The sequence below is a fragment of the Notamacropus eugenii genome, chromosome 1 (genome assembly GCF_028372415.1).
Source record: "Notamacropus eugenii isolate mMacEug1 chromosome 1, mMacEug1.pri_v2, whole genome shotgun sequence".
Classification (NCBI taxonomy): Eukaryota; Metazoa; Chordata; class Mammalia; order Diprotodontia; family Macropodidae; genus Notamacropus; species Notamacropus eugenii.
In genome coordinates, this window is record NC_092872.1 from 363,304,388 (window position 1) to 363,321,072 (window position 16,685).

At 38.2% G+C, this 16,685-nt stretch overlaps 1 protein-coding gene across 3 annotated transcripts in view; it reads left to right on the forward strand.

The window, feature by feature from the left end:
• Positions 1–16,685, forward strand: part of SYNE3 (spectrin repeat containing nuclear envelope family member 3) — a 185,467-nt gene that overhangs the window by 68,338 nt on the left and 100,444 nt on the right. For all 3 annotated transcript variants that reach the window (XM_072630318.1, XM_072630320.1, XM_072630319.1), the window contains exons 3-4: positions 814–986; positions 7,647–7,956. In XM_072630318.1, coding sequence (XP_072486419.1) covers positions 814–986; positions 7,647–7,956 — 483 coding nt within the window. The remainder of the gene's footprint in view (positions 1–813; positions 987–7,646; positions 7,957–16,685) is intronic.

Below are 16,685 nucleotides of genomic sequence, written 5' to 3' on the forward strand. Positions count from 1 at the left end.
ATATATGTAATGATCAGACAATTGGAAGCCTGTCTGTTGGTCCCTGTGTGTTGAATGTAATTAAAGTAATTGTTCACCCCTCAAAAGTTGCCTTTTCTTTTTTAAATGCAGATCTAAGAACCTGTGATAGCAGTGCCCCCCCTTCGCCTGCAGTGTATGTCAGGGTACTTACTGATACAGTCCAATATACATAAAAATATTCATAGTAACAATCCCTGTGGTATCAAAGATTTGGAAACAGAGTGAGTACACATTGGGAAATATCTGAAAAAAATATTATGTTTTGAAATATGATAGTGCAGTAAGAAATGATAGATATGAGAAATTCATAAAAACATTGGAAGATTCATATAAATAGATGCAAAAAAGATTAAACAGAACCAAGGGAATATTATATACAATGACTATCATAATGTAAGTGAAAAGGTTGCTAAAAGGAAGTTGAACTCTGAGTAATTGAAAAACCGATAATGATCCCCAAATCAGAAAATGTGACATGCCTCCTTCCTCACCACTGAGAGATAGGAGAATACTGGGACATAATATTGTGTACATTATTAGAGGGGGTTACTGCATAGGATGTTTTTACTTAGTTGATTTGTTTCATCAGAAGGGTGAGTTGATGGGGGGCGAGGTTAGGTGCTCAAATGATTGATGTAAAGACAAAGGATCAATAAAATGTATTTTAAACAAATTTTTCAAGAGAATATTGAACTATTACACACCCACCCACAGGGTTATTGGGAGAAAAGAGATTGATAAACTGTAAAACACTATGGAAATGTGAATTTTTGTCATCTTTGTTTTTGTTAGAAAATATGTCATCTGGAACCAGAGGGACAAATGAAGATGGACCTGGTCCTGAAGTCAGCAGACACTCTCCTCAGCTGTTGCAGTGATGAACAGAAGCATAAGATCCTGGCCAGGCTGAAGGACATTAAAGCCCAGTGGGAAGAAACAGTTATCTATATCACTCATTGTCACAGGTAGTGAGTTATTGGAAGCCTGGGTAGAAGAAAATCATGAGGTCTTAGTCCTATCGGTACATGAGAGCTAGTTTATCACAAGGATATGAGGGAAGGTTCTGAGATGTAAAAGGGTTCTTAGACCCTTCACAGGAAGGGGCTGTGGAATCATATCTCTATAGGATAGCATAGCCAGGAGGCACTTTACAGGTCATCTTGCCCAACTCCCTCTTTTTTTTTTAATACAGAGGAGAGAAACTGAGGACCCCAAAGAGGAAACAATTTGCCCAAATAGCATAGCTGGGATTCAAACCTTCATGAATTCCAAATTCATGATTCCAAATTCAGTACCCTTTCCACTATACCATAGTTGCTTTATTATAGAAATCCACCTCTTCCCCAATGTTATCATGCGAGTGGCCCTGTTAGAGTTTATTAAGAATAGAATGTTCTCTTATGATCTCCAGTCCCTCCCTACTTGATTGATAATAATTATAATAACATTGAATCACAATAACAAGTACTGGCAATCTGTCATGCTTTGGCAATGATGTAAGAAGGGATGTTTGTCTTTTTTTTTTTTTAATTATTTTTTAATGTTTAACAATCACTGCCATTCAATTGAGATTTTATCCCCCCCACACCTACCCCCTGCTACCCCCTCCCTCCCCATGACTGCATACAGTTCTGTATAGGTTCTACATATACTTTCCTATTGAGTACATTTTCACTATAGTCATGCTATGTAGTCGGACTAAAATAAATGGAAGAAATCATATAACAAATCAAAACATGATACACAAAAACATACACATACACAAACGTGATCTGCTACATTCTGCGAATGACTTCCATATTTCTTTCTCTGAGTGTGGAAGGCATTTTGCCTTAGAGAACCACCATTGGAATTTTATTTTTTTTTTTTTTAATAAGTTCTTGCGTTATTATAAAATTCCAAGTCTACCAGAAAAAACTCTTGCACACTGTGGTCGTTGCTGTGCACAAAGTTCTCCTGGTTCTGCTCCTTTCACTCAGCATCAGGTCATATAAGTCCTTCTAGGCCTCTCTGAAGTCTTCTTGTTCATCATTTCTTATGGCACAATAGTACTCCATTACATTCATATACCATAATGTATTCAGCCATCCCCAGTTGATGGACATCCCCTTGACTTCCAGTTTTTGGCAACTACAAAGAGTGCTGCTATAAATATTTTTGTACATGTGGGACCCTTTCCCATTTTTATGATCTCTTGGGGATACAATCCTAGTAGCGATATTGCTGGGTCAAAGGGTATGCACATTTTTGTAGCCCTTTGGGCATAGTTCCAAATTGCTCTCCAGAATGGTTGGATGTGCTCACAGCTCCACCAACAATGAATTAGTGTTCCAACTCTCCCACATCCTCTCCAGCATTTATCATTTTCTTGTTCTGTCATGTTTGCCAATCTTATAGGTGTGATATGGTACCTCAGAGTTGTTTTGATTTGCATCTCTCTAATCAACAATGATTTAGAGCATTTTTTCATATGATTACAGATATCTTTAATTTCTTCTTCCGAAAATTGCCTGTTCATACCCTTTGACCATTTATCAATTGGGGAATGACTTGTATGATTATACATTTGAGTCAGTTCTCTATATATTCTAGAAATGAGGCCTTTAGAAGGGATGTTTTTCAATACAAGGTACACTTGTTATACTATCGTCCTGGTCCCATCATAAGCCTATTCATATTGTAGTTAGCCAGTTATAAATTATACCAAATTTATGAGATTTTTATTTTTAAAAAATTGCTGTTGATAATACCTTACATTTGTATATGTACATATGTATATATGTGTACATATGTGTGTATATATGTATATATATATGTGTGTCTTTATTTCCAAATCTTTCATGTACCTTGTAATCCAATTTTCACAAAACCTCTATGAGGCAGATAGGGCAAAGCTTCTTCTTTATAAATCAGAATACAGAGATATCTCACTCAAGATTACAATGGGACCCAATCCTAGGTTTGCTGTCTTCCTATCCATGTGAGACAAATAGGTTGTGTAGTAGAGAGAACACTAAATCTGTAGCCTGGAAGACGAGATCAAATCTAGCTTCAGATACTTACTAGTTATAGGACTTTGACCAAACCACTTAACTTCCTCTGCCTTAATTTCTTAGTCTGTAAAATGGAGATTAAATAGCACCTAACTCCCATAGTTGTTTTAAGGATAAAATAAGCACTTTGCCAACCTTGAACTACTGTAAGTACTAACTATTATGATCACTGTTATTATTTGAAAATAATAGATGTGAAAGCCTTTGGACAAGTAAAAGTGTATAAACATGAGTTGGTAGAATTAAGGCTGGGCACCATATCTTGGGAGAGGCAATGACAAATTGGAGCATCTTCAGAGTAGAAGGACCAGGACTGGAGGAAGGAATAAGGAAGAGGGAAAAACTAGAAATCATGCCACATGAGAATTAGCTAAAGGAACTAGGTGGGTAGCTTGGAAAATAGAAGACTTAGGAGGATTTTGATAACTGCCTTCAAATATCCAAAGAGTGGTCATAGGGATTAGCTTTAGTAGACCAAAATTGCCAGGAGTCAGATTTTGGGCCATTTTCAGAAAGAACTACTATTCAAATAGACTACCTGGAGAAGCAATGATCTCACCATCATTAGAGGCTTTAAGCAGAGATAAGATCATCACATAGAGGGGTATTATAGGTTGGTCAAACAATATGATCAAAAGAACATTAAGCCATCTACTGTCAAATACTGTTCTAGGTGGTGGACAGCTAAATTGTTTAGACCTTGCAAGGTTTACAATGTGGTAGGTAAATATGACATACAAATAAATATAGTTCAAAATAATATTTGATGAATGTATCAGAGAGGAGTGTAATGGCATAAGAAACATGCTATGTGAAGTCCAAGAGAGGACAGATTCTTATCAATATGGGGGATTGGGGAAGGTTTTCTAGAGGAGGTGATATCTGAGTCAGCCTTTAACAGATTAATAGGAATTTAATAGACAATATGGTGGAATTGGCAGGGATGGGGAGGAAAGACCATTCCTAGCATATAGAAGAGCCTAAGTGAAGGCACGCATGAGAAAGTTAAGGTTTATAAGGAAAATAACAAGTTAGAGTGACCTATACTTAGAGATGGAGAGTGATATTAGAATGTTAATAGTTAGAAAGCCAGGCTGAGGGTTTTTTTCTTTGAACATTTTTTTAAACATTTTTTTGGTAAATAACAGGTACTTCATGGAAATAACTCTTCATGCCAAAGCTGTCTGGAAACATATGAAGGATGATCTATAAAAAGAAAAAATGGAGGCCAGAAGGCTTCAGAAGCTATTACAATAGTTAAGGAGAAAGGGAATTAGGGTCCTATACTTGAAAGGTGTCAGTAAGAATAGAGAGGAGTGGATAGATGGGAGAGCTATTGCAGAGGTAGAATTTACATGACTGGGTGACTAGGTATATGAGATGAGGGAGAAGAATCATAGATATCATCAGTTTCAAATATGTGAGGCAGGGGTATCCTGTCAAATTAGAAGGATGGACAGATTTTGAGAAAAAGATAGCAAATTCTCTTTTGGACATGTTAAAATTGAATTCCTGGTGGGAAATCCAGTTATATAAGTCCTGTAAGTAGTTGGAGATGCAGGTCTAGAACTCAGAAGAAAAGTTGGATTGGAGGTAAACTTGGGAGTATCTGCATAGAGGTAGCTTGAAGCTATGGAATTAAATGAATTTTCTCTTGGGGAAAGTATAGAGAGAGAAGGGATAAGAGGAGATGAGAAGAAGGGAGAAGGCAGAAGAAGGAAAAGCCAAGGGGAAGAATAAAAAAGAGAGGAAAAGAGAAAGAGAAGAGAGCCAAGAACAGAACCTCAGGGGTTATGATTTATGGGAATTCTTTTTATGGTATTGGAGAATGAAAAACCAAAGAAGCAATAAAAAGGTTTGAGGTTTGAAAGGAGCCAAGGGACTGTAATGTCTCAGAACCAAAAGGAAGAGAAGGCATTTAGAAGCAAGAAAGGGTTAACAGTGTCAGAAATGTCCAAAAGGGTGAGATTTGGGGGCGGGGGTGGAGAAGGCTATTAGATTTGATAACAGAAAGATCCCTGGTAAACGTAGAGCAGTTTGCGTAGAGTTGCAGGGACAGAAATTACACTGCAAAGGGTGGAAAAAAACATAGATATTGTATAATTGGAGGAAGCAAGTGTAGGTTACTTTTACAGAGAAATTTATCAGTGAAGGGGGTGGACAGGGTGAGGTAGAATAACTGAATAGAATAAAAAAATCAAGGAAAGATTATATTTTGGGGACTTTTTTGTTTTTGTTTTTTTTAATTAAGAAAACCCAGATATGTTTTCAGATGGAAGGGAGAGAAAGAAACAGGCAGCAGACAGAAACAGAGGTAGATACACAAAGAGGAAAGATGGGGAACTGGGAGGGAGAAAAAAAGAGAGGTGGAGATAAAAATAGCATTTTAGACAGGAGAAGACTGCTACAACAAAGTTCTGGAAAAGGTGGGACAAGGTCGAAAGCAGTGTGTTATAAAGGGTCCAGTTGTAGCAGGAGCTTTTAGTCCTTTGTGTATCATGGACCTCTTGGCAGTATTATCTTCTCACGATAATATTTTTAAATGTTTGAAGGAAATGCTAAATTTTAGTTAGAAGTTTACAGAAATAAAAATGTATTTTTTTCTATCCAATTTTATAGATCCCCTAAAGTCTAAATCCATGGCTCTTAGATTAGGAACCCCTGAATTCGAAGGATGAGTCTTACTGAGCAGTTGGGAAATTTCATCTTTTTTTCACTGAATTGAATTAAATTGAAGGATAGGAGAATGACTCTTACTGATTTTTTCTACATGTGTAAACTTGGGCAAGTCATCTAAACTTCCTTGGGTTTCAGTTTCCTCATCCATAAAATAAAGAGGCTGGAGGAGATGATCTCTGAAATTCCTTCTGTCTCTGAATCTATGAGCCAATGAGAATAGGTGGCAAATCACAGTATCTTCAGAGGAGGCTTCACCAGCCTCCTCTTCCAACCCCTTACCACACTGTAACAAGTGGTGATCTAAGCTGTACTTGAAAACCTCCAGTGAAGGGAAATCTCCAGCCCTCATGACCTCCTCTTCCATTTTTGGTCAGTTATTATTGGAAATTTTCCCCTGTATTAAACCCAAATTTGCTGCTTTGCAACTTCCATCAGTTATCCCCAGTTCTGATGCCCAAGTTTGAGGAATGGAGAGGGACTTCCTTGGCTAAAGGATCTCATATCAGATGGTCTTAATCTTCTTGATGAGGTAGGAAGTTAAATGATTTACTGTAAATATGAAAGGTTGGAGGTAGCTGTAAAAAGTTTTTGCTACAATTAGCATAGGGAATGAGAAAGGGACTAGGGTAAAGGAACTGCTAAGCAATTCAACGGAATGAACACTGTCTCTGGGGGCAGAGGACTTGGGTTTGGTTCCTACCTCTGACATTTTTTACTTGTGTGATCCTAAAATCAAAACAAACACACTTCATGACTCAGTTTTCCTATATTTAAATTGGGATAATAATAGCAACTATCATAGTTATTGGGAGAATAAAATTCGATAATACTTGTAAAGCAATTTGTAAACCTTAAAGTGCTATGTAAGTGCTAATTAGTATGTATAAGATTGGGAATATGTGAATGCTGTATTCCTAGTTCTGGAACCTAGGTTCCATACCTCATTTCTGAGTTTCAAGACAAAACAGAAATGATTTTTGCTTTTCTATTACTTTTTCTATTACCTTTTGCTTTCTATTACTTTAGTGATGCCTCAATTAGTGTAATTGAGATGTCTTGAATTCCTTATATTTTCTTTTTTATCCCACAGTTAGCATAGTATAATGAAAAGATTATTAGACTGACAATCAAGAGACAAGGGGTTCAAACAGAAGCTTTTGTACTTGTGAGGATTTGGGCAAGTCATTTGGGTGTAAAATCAAGTCATTTTGAAACTGAGTTTCCCTATCTACTAAGTGAAGATCACAAAACTTGTATTCCCTACTATGGCAGGAGTGTTATGAGGAAAGTGCTTTGTAAGCAAGTGTTGTGAAGTTCAAATGAGATAACGGATGTACAGTACTTTGCAAACCTTAGAAAACTATGTAAATGTCAGTTATTATTATATTATTATCATTAATTTATTAGTCCACAGCCACCAGGCCTCCAATCCAGTGATGACTTCATTCCCTAGCCATGCTACTATACTTGTGCTGAGCTCAAGTAGTGTTTAACAGTGTGCTGGTAAATGTTTAACAACCAGACTCTCTGAGGGGGAAAAAAAAAAGTATGCACACACTTTTAAGTTTACTTTTTCTGCATTATTAACACTTTAAAAAATCTAGACAATCAACAAAATGAAAACTCAAGGCCTGGATTATAGCAATCACTAATTTCTGAGAAATAAATGCTCATGTTGAAAATTTAACAATCTCAAGTTAGAACTGACTCTGGCACACCCCTCTTTGTAAGCCTGAAGTTACTAGAGATAAGTGAATTATTATCTGTAAAATAGTTATATCATGTATACTGCGTTACTCATAAAGCTCATAAGAAAAGTGTTTCATGAACTCTAAAGGCAACATAAATATGCTATTTTGGGTAGTAGTTATATTTATTTTCCCCTTTTAACAGCCGGATTGAGTGGGTGTGGCTGCACTGGAGTGAATATTTGCTGGCCCAGGATGAATTTTACCGGTGGTTCCAAAAGATTAAAATGACCTTGGAGACCAGCGTGGAGCTGCAAGTGGGACTAAAAGAGAAACAGTGGCAACTTAGCCACTCGCAAGTCCTGCTCAATAACATCCTGAACCAGTCCATCCTGTTGGATAGACTGCTTGAAGAAGCAGCCTCCTTGTTCAACAGAATCGGAGACCCCAGTGTAGATGAAGAAGTCCAGAAAAGGATGAAGGAAGAGTATGAAAAGATAAAGGCCCAAGCCCAGGTGAGACATTGTCAGTTCTTTATGCGCTCTAATCCGTAATGCACACCTGCTCCTGCTTTGCTTTAGCCTATGGTACCTACTGCATTTTCATAGCACCACTGGAGGACTTACATGACCTGGACAATTGACTGACCAATGACTACTAATATACAAATAGGTAAGATAGATAGATAGATTAGTCTATATACAGATATAGCCATCACCTTGGTCCCTAGCTGGTAGAATAAAATCTTTCTTTCAGTTCATATATATAAAACTGCTCATCGTTTTGTACTGTTAATATTTTAATGACAAATAATTCCTATCCCATAAAAACTATTTACAAAAATTGGATTTAAAGTTAGGGTAGACTTTAGCAATCATCTAATTATAGGATCACAGATCTAGAGGTGGAAGGGATTGTAGAGGGTATCTAATCCAACTCCCTCATTTTGTAGATGAGGAAAACGAGACCCAAAGACACCCATATAATAAATGATGAAGCCAAGATCAGAATTCTGGTCCCCTGGCCTCAAGTTTGGCACCCCAAGTTTATTGCTGCACCAGTCTTTTCTCATCCCCTCATTTTTTAAAGAAATGAAAAAGAGCTATCAACTCCTCTCTTTGCTTTTCTAGAATATCTGTAAATAAACTTTTCATTTAGCTTCAATTTCCCTAATTTTTTTTTGGTTTTCCTTATTGCAAGAATGTTGATTGCTATGATTAAGCTCCTCCACCAACACGTCCACTTGTTAGTCATTGAAAGAGTATGTCACATGTGGAGTTACAAAGGTCAAAACTGATACTATGCTACCCTATTATCACTTCTGCAGGGCAGAAGGAGGCCTTATAGGTCAAAGGGCCATTCTGTATTTTTTTTTTTGTATTGTATTTGTATTTTTGCTTTGTATTGTATTGAATTGTTTTTCTTTGTTTCATGGGCTGCCCCAGCCAAAAAGTTCATCACCAGGTGGCCAGCATAATGGTGGTGAGTCTCTATGTGCTTAGCTGAACTGGTTTTCAGAAAGCAGACACAATCTGTTACCTGAGCCACAATCAAAGCCTTTTCTTCATGGTAGAATCCATCAGAGTTTGTGGTACTTTGCTATAACCTTTGAGAACCAAGGGTCTTCTCTTCACTATGATAGAGTACTGGAATGGAACTTTGTGGAGGGGTCATTGCAAGGATATGCTTGTAATTCTTCAACAACCAGCTCACCCTGAGAAAGTACATATGACAAACTTTTAAGCTTAATCTGCCTTATTAACATTTCCTCCCTTCACTCTCTTAAGTCTAGATGATCAACAAAACAATAAATCAAGGCTCAGATTCAATACAGCTCAGCCTCTGTCTAGCTGAGATTCTATCTGGCCCACTTGTCAATACAAGCGTCACAAATGCTTAGGCTCCTGAAGAGTCAATCCAATATGGCAAACCTTTAATAAACTTTGTTTTACTTTGGCTAGAAAAAAACAATTAACCTAGCCCTGATTTGTAGCATTTGCTTATTTCCAAGGTATATTTTAAATGGTCACACTGAAAATTTAATCAGTATGAACCAGTGCCAACACACCCCCGGATATCTGGTCATCACATATTTCTTTACTCATGGTGTTCTTTCTATAACATATCTTTTTGTTAATAACTGAAAGCCCTAAATTAGCTTCTTGCCAGAATGGATCAGCCTTTTGGATTATATGTGTTCACCTATGACTTAACTCTCACTTGTGCCTCCAAAAAGCATGTAGCATGTGTGGCCACTACAGTGGCCAGTAAAATTGTCTTGGCAGATGGGCTAAACGAGGTTGACCTAAACCAGGATAACCAACAGGCCTCAAACTTGTCAGTGAGTTAAGGGCATGTCTACCTCAAGCATCTGAAGATTTCCCCTGGCAGAATGAGCAAATGAGAACAACTTGTTCTAAAAGCCATGAAGGTGGCTGAAGCAAGCACTATGGAATGCCTAGAACTTGGTCAGACATAGAAGATGCCAAAGTCATCCACTGCATCCCAGGACATCATCAGTTGTCTTAATTTTTATCTTACCATTGAACTTTGAAGACTCTATAAAAAGAGTGGGGTCAATGACTGTACAACTCTGCCTCACTTAAATACAATCACCCATGAGTGAAGATACCACCCTGTGATGTCATTGTTCCTCTTCAAAGCAAAGGATGAACAATGATATTGTGCACTTATTCCCGAGGGTCAACTTCTACAGCTGTAGCAAAAGTACATTAATCTCTGTGGATCCATGGTTACTGGGCTGGAAAACAGAACACCTAAGTCAGAGGTCCGCTGATACTAGCATAAAGGATCAAAGGGACTCCCATCCTGGAAAGCCTGGAAAGACACTCCTGAAGATTGAGCTTGGAATGGGGGGAGAACATTGTAATGAGAAGAGGTTTCTTCTTTCACAGTAGCTATCTCCAGTCACCTTTGGAAATCTGAATGCTTCCTGCTTATGGTCATTCATCTGTTCCTTTGGCTTTCTTTTTATCTTTATGCTCCCCACTTAGATATATCTCCTCTCTCTCTGTTGGTCAGCCTCCCAGCCCATTGGCTCTATCATGGTAAGATCAACATATTTACAACAGGTGATATGACAATGAAGAGATTCTTCCTTGTTTTCTCTTCCTCTTTTTATCTCCCTCATGGTCAGCATGTCTGCTCTTTTGACCCCATGCTATGTAGACAAATGGAAAAAAGATTGGGAAAAACACTGGCTTATGTTGGATTAATGATAAGCTAAAGTGCTGCTGTTACATAGTTTTCCTGTCCCCCTTCTATCCTCTTCCCTACTTTTCATCTTTTCACCTGCTTCTATACAAAGTTCTCTATCTTTCATCTTCCTTTCTCTCTTCTTTGATCCTCTTTTCTCACCTTTTTCTTTACTCTTTTCTCCATTTCCCCTTTATTCTCTCCCCTCTTCTTTCTGTTTTCTGACTCTTATTTTTCTTTCTTTTTCTCCTTTTCCTCTTTTCTTATTCCGTTCTTTCCCCTTTCTTCCCTTTATTTCTTCCTCTTCCCTGCATCTCTTCCTCTTCTCTTTTTCTTTCTCCTTCTCATTCAATCTTTTCTTCCCATTCTTTCATAGTTCTTCCTCTTTATTGTTTTCATTTCCTAACCTCATTTCTCCCTGTTACCTACTTTCACTTTTCCTTTCTCCCCCTTCTCTCCCTCTTTCTCTCCTGTTCCTTCCCTTCATCTTTTCTTCCACTCCTCTGAGCACCTCACTCCCTCAGCTTGACTTTTCTTTCTATAAATATCCCAGCAAATTCTTAGTGAAATCATTTAGCAGCAATAGCAGATGCATAGTCTATGACCCAGAGGCCTGGGAGGCAGCAGGCATCTGCAGAGAGTGCTCATGTATGTTTGGGCAGAGAAGTGGCCAAGTTGGTTTTATACAAATGGCAAGTCTGAGAGTAATTGGGGATAGAATATTCATTAGGTTAGTAGAGCAGCTACAAGAGGGAGAGGCCTTCAGAAACAGGCTAAGTTTTGCCTAAATTAAATGGTGCCAGTTGGCTCCTGCTTCCCCTTTACTCCCAAACCTTCCAAGCCCTGTCCTGCTATAGGACCAAGTTTAAACATGTCTCACCCTCTATTTGTTCCTTTGTAGTACAGGGAATGTTACTGACATAGGGAATCCCATTTATGGTTTATTGATGAGAATGAACATGATGTGTCAGAATGGAGTGATGGGGAAAATGTGGTTTTGAGGAAGACAGTTAAGTGCAGGCAGTGGAAGTGCAGGGTGGAGAAGGAGACAAGGATCTGCTGATCAAAGATCTGATAAAAACAATTAACAAATCGATTCCTGTTGGGGTTCTCGAGACCCCCCTGGCCCAAGGCTCTCGTCCAGCAAGAGACCTTGATCCTGTGAGTAATGAATGAGGCAGGAGGCAGGATGGCAATCAACTCTGTTTATTCCAGCTAGCTCACATACATATATAGTCTAGATTATGTGAACATACCTAAGCATATACATTGAACCTATCACCTAACATTTTTCCTTATACGGATGTCTTCTCCACCGCGCACTCGGAACTGTACCTGGAACTGCCACATTGCCAACAAGGACAAGACCCTTCCTCCTAGTGCCATCTAGTTCCACCCCTACCGACAAGCCCCTAGTTTACCTAGGCAGGCTCTCAGTTTAGTGTCCTGAGATGGGCAGGGGTCAGCTCTAATTCGTCCCGTTACAGCTTCCAAGTCATCTTTCCTGTTATATGTTTAGAGGCCATATAGCCAGATCATGGGAAACTTCAGAGGTGTTCTCAGAGGGGTTTCTGAGATAACAGCAACAACAATAGATTATATATATATATACATATGCATTTATATAGATACATATATACGTGTATACACAATGTATATACATGCATGCATATAATATATGCGTATACACATATGTCTACACATATATATGTGTATACATGCACACATTTAAGAAGGGAGGGGATGACAGACAGGCAGTTCGTTGGCTCAGTGGATAGAGTGCTAGGCCTTGAGTTGGAAAGACCTCAATTTAAACCAGTCTCAGATACTTACTGTGTGATCCTGGGCAAGTCACTTAATTTCTATTTGCCTTAATCCACTAGAGAAGAAAATGATAAACCACTCCAGTATCTTTGCCAAGAAAACCCCCCAAAAGGGATCAGTGGTAGCAGAATAAAAGCTCTAGCATGCTTTATTATAATGGAAGAGTTTCTAGTATAGCCCTGGTGAAAGATTAGTTATGGTTTCCCTGGAAAGGCCTTACCTAGTACAGAGAGAGCCTTGACTCCAGCAAGCTGGTATTGAAGAAATCAGCACATAATGAATTCCTTGGCCATGGAACCCATGAAGCAAAAAGTACAAAATGGCCCCCATTTCTGTGCAACCCCCTTCTGATTCTTCAGGGATAGTGGCAGAGTAGTGGAAAAGGGGACAGAGAATATTAATAACTAAACAGTTTTCACATTGTCCGTAAAGAAGAAACAACTTTGTATAATAGATAGAGAGTTGGCCTCAGATCCAGGAAGTTTCACTTGTGACATATATTAACTGTGTGACACTAATGTCACTTAATCTCTTAGAATTCTAGGCAACTCTCTAAGACAAATGGTAGAGAAAATGCTGATCTACATTGGTAGAGTGAGTTTTCTTACCTGGGAGTTCCCTATATAAATGAAATCACGCATCCAGTCTTTAAACATCGACTTAGCTGTTGGCACACTGAATGTGAGATCCTTGTCTAGTGACAAAACAATGGAGATACAACTGAAGGAATTGGATCACATCAGGTTTGCCATTCTCACTATAAATGCAACCAGAAAATAAATCAAGTTGCAGATAATTGGGAGAATACTACACAGGTTTTCTTTAGAGAGGCAAATAAAGGATTGGTATTGTTCATCCAAAGGCAACAAACAGCATCCTTTCATGGGATACACAGTCATACAACTTGCATAGCTCATGGTAAGCATTTGCAGAAAAGACTACAAAAAGTAATTATAACCTAAGCACCAACATCTGTTACAGACACTGAAGAGGTAGGAAAAGTCTATGAGAGATTCAGTAACACCTTCAATCAACAAGCATTCATTAAATGCTTCCAAGACTGGCTATTTGTACATTATAACATTCTACCTCCCCATGCTTAAATATTCAGATATTTTATTCAAAAAAAGAATTAGGATGCCCAGGACATAATGAGTACCTATTAATTTTATTTTAAAAATGGAATTGATAATATTCTATCAGATAGCAAATGACTAGATGCTCATGTGGGAGTCATTTCTGAAGTAGATACTTATGTACAGTCAGATGACCAGCTTGTTAGAGCAAAGAGCAAGATCCATGCCAAATTAGAAGAAAGAATAAAGATGAGAAGATAGGGGCACACAATTGAGACAGCTTAAAGTGTTGATGCCAAAAAAAGTGGAAAATAGAAAAAAGAAGCATCAACACAAGCAACTGCTGAGACTGTTCTATGTGTCCAGGAAGGGAGCAGCCAAGCTGCCTTCCTCAAAAAAGTAAACCTTATAATGAGTCAGAGTAGAACATATAATAGATTACTAGAGAAGCTGTAAGTTGGCCTACTATCACTATTTTCTAAGAAAGTTTAATATAAATCCACAGGAAGACCAAAGAAGCCAAGAAACCATCTCAGCTAGCAAACACTTGATCTTCTTACCAAAGACATATAGCTACTAAGAGCAATACTAATTTAGAATGTAAACTCATTTGAGAAATTGTATAGAGGAAAATGGTGGAAGATTATATAATCCGTATTGCCTCATAGAACGGAGAAAATTGGGGTTGTGAAGCAGCAAATTAACAGAAAACTTAATGTGAGATTCAACTAAGCAAAATCATCTCAAACACATTTAAGGATGAAATAGGAAAGAAGACAGGAAAGTTCAGGTCTTCAGCACAACTTGCCCAGATTATTATTGCTGTTCAGTCATGTCAGTCATGTCCAACTCTTCATGACCCCAGTTGGGGTTTTCTTGGCAAAGATGCTGGAGTGATTTGCCATTTGCTTCTATAGCTCAATTTACAAATCAGGAAACTGAAGCAAACTGAAGCAAAAAAAGTGTTGAGTGACTTGTCCAGCGTCACACAGCTAGGAAGTGTATGGGGCAGGATTTGACTTCCTGACTCTAGACTCCATGCTTTATACTGAGCCACCTAGCTGCTTGGAAAAGAGGACAAAAACAGGCAAAAATGAAAATTTCTATAACAAACTCTTTACTGTAGACAACAGAGCTACCACCTTTGGATGTAATGTGTGAAGAAGCCAAAATGGCCCTAGAGAAAACAAAAGATAAGAAGAGCTGTTGGATTTGACAAAATGTGTACAGAAAATGTCTATGCTGGAGGTGGCACAGTTTTAAAGATGTATGACATCTATGCTCAAGCTGTCTGAAAGGGGAGAAGATATCAAATACTTGGAGGGGGGGAACAATTATGACTTTTTTAATTCCTATGCCTACTTTCTCACATACAGAACATTTATGAGATTCATCTACATATGCATGTAGGGTATCCTTGATGAAGGTTTGAGATGTTAGACTTTTGAAATGATATGTCTTAGCAGAGTGCCTGCATTAAGGCTCTTAATATATATTTGTTGAATTAAATTGAATTAACTTTATACAGCCAAGCACACTTTTAAAGTTAGACAGTTGACTAAAATGTGTTCAGAATATAAGATCCCTCTGGGTTTTATTGATTGTTGACTATAAAAAAAAGTATTTGATTTAGTAGAGCAAAATGCTGCCCTAAAGACTAATCCTAGATAAGATTTCTTGAACAATATGACTATATAGGAAACTTTAATTACCAAGCAAGGCAAAAATAGGGATACCTGTTTACCAAAGGTGTTTTGTTCTCAGCATAAGGGGATATACTGCTTGGAGTCCAAATGAGAGAGAGGTTCACTATAAATATTAAGGGCCTTCAGATGCTCATGTTTCTGGATTATGTACTGATTGTATCAAGCTCTCAGCATTTCAGAGTCTCCTAAATTTGACCCATAATCATTCAAAAGTTTAGCTGCATTACTCGCACAGGGAAAACCAAGGGGATGAATGATGCCATTTTCTAGGCTATGATGTATAGAGCACCTGATAGATGGTGCTACCATACATGGATGGATCCACAATTGAACCAGAAAATAATAGGCTCATCTTTTTCAATGTCTCTTCAGAATTTGTTATGGTTGATCATCTGTTTTTTCCCCTGGAAACTTTCATTTTTGAATTTTTGTGACACTGTACTCTCTCCAAATTGTCCTTTCCTCTGGTTGACTACTTTCTTTCAGCTGAATAGCCATATTCCTCTCTTTGCTGAATAATCATATTGTATTTTATTCTGGCATGGGCCTTCTCCTCTCTCTGTACCCTTGTTTTTCTTAGTAATCTCATCAAATCCCATGAGTTTAATTATAATTTCTGTGCAGACCATTCTCAGCTCTATATATTCTGCCTGTTTCTCTCCTAAACTCTAGTCTCATATCGCCAACTGCCTATTGGACATTTCAAATTGGATATCCCAAAGACATTACATACTCAACATGTCCAAGGTGAAACTGATTATCTCCCCCTTCTCCACCTTCTACCCGAACTTCCAAAGAAACTGTCCAAGAATGGTACCACCTTCTTCCAGTGATTCAGGATTGCAAACTGGACATTATCTCCAACTCATTCTTACTCACCTCACATATTCTATCTATTGACAAATTTTGCTGTTGCTACTACATAATCCCTGACTTCTCACAGTCATCACCCTAGTTCAGGTCTTCAGCATGGCTTGCCTAGATTATTACAGTGGTCTTCTCATTGTTCTCACTGCCTCAAGTATCTTTCCCTCGCAGTCTGTCCTCCACATAGCTGTCACCTTTGCTTTCATTTCACCTGTGACCATCTTACTCCCCTGCTCAGCACTGTAGGACAAAATATAAACTTTTCTGTTGATCTTTTGAAGCCCTTCCCAATCTAACTCCAACATATCTTTCCAACCTCATTACATACCACTTCCTTTCTTACACTCTGGTCCAGTCTTCTCTACATTCCTCCTAGATGACGCACTATTTCCTGTATTCACACCCTTGTATTGACCATCCATCATCCCCAGAATGCACTTCCTTCTCACCTTCATCTCATAAAATCCTTCAATTCCTACGTGACTCAGCTGAAGCACCACCTTCTACACAAAGACCTTTCCTGATACCTATAATTGCTAGCTTTCTTCCTCCTCA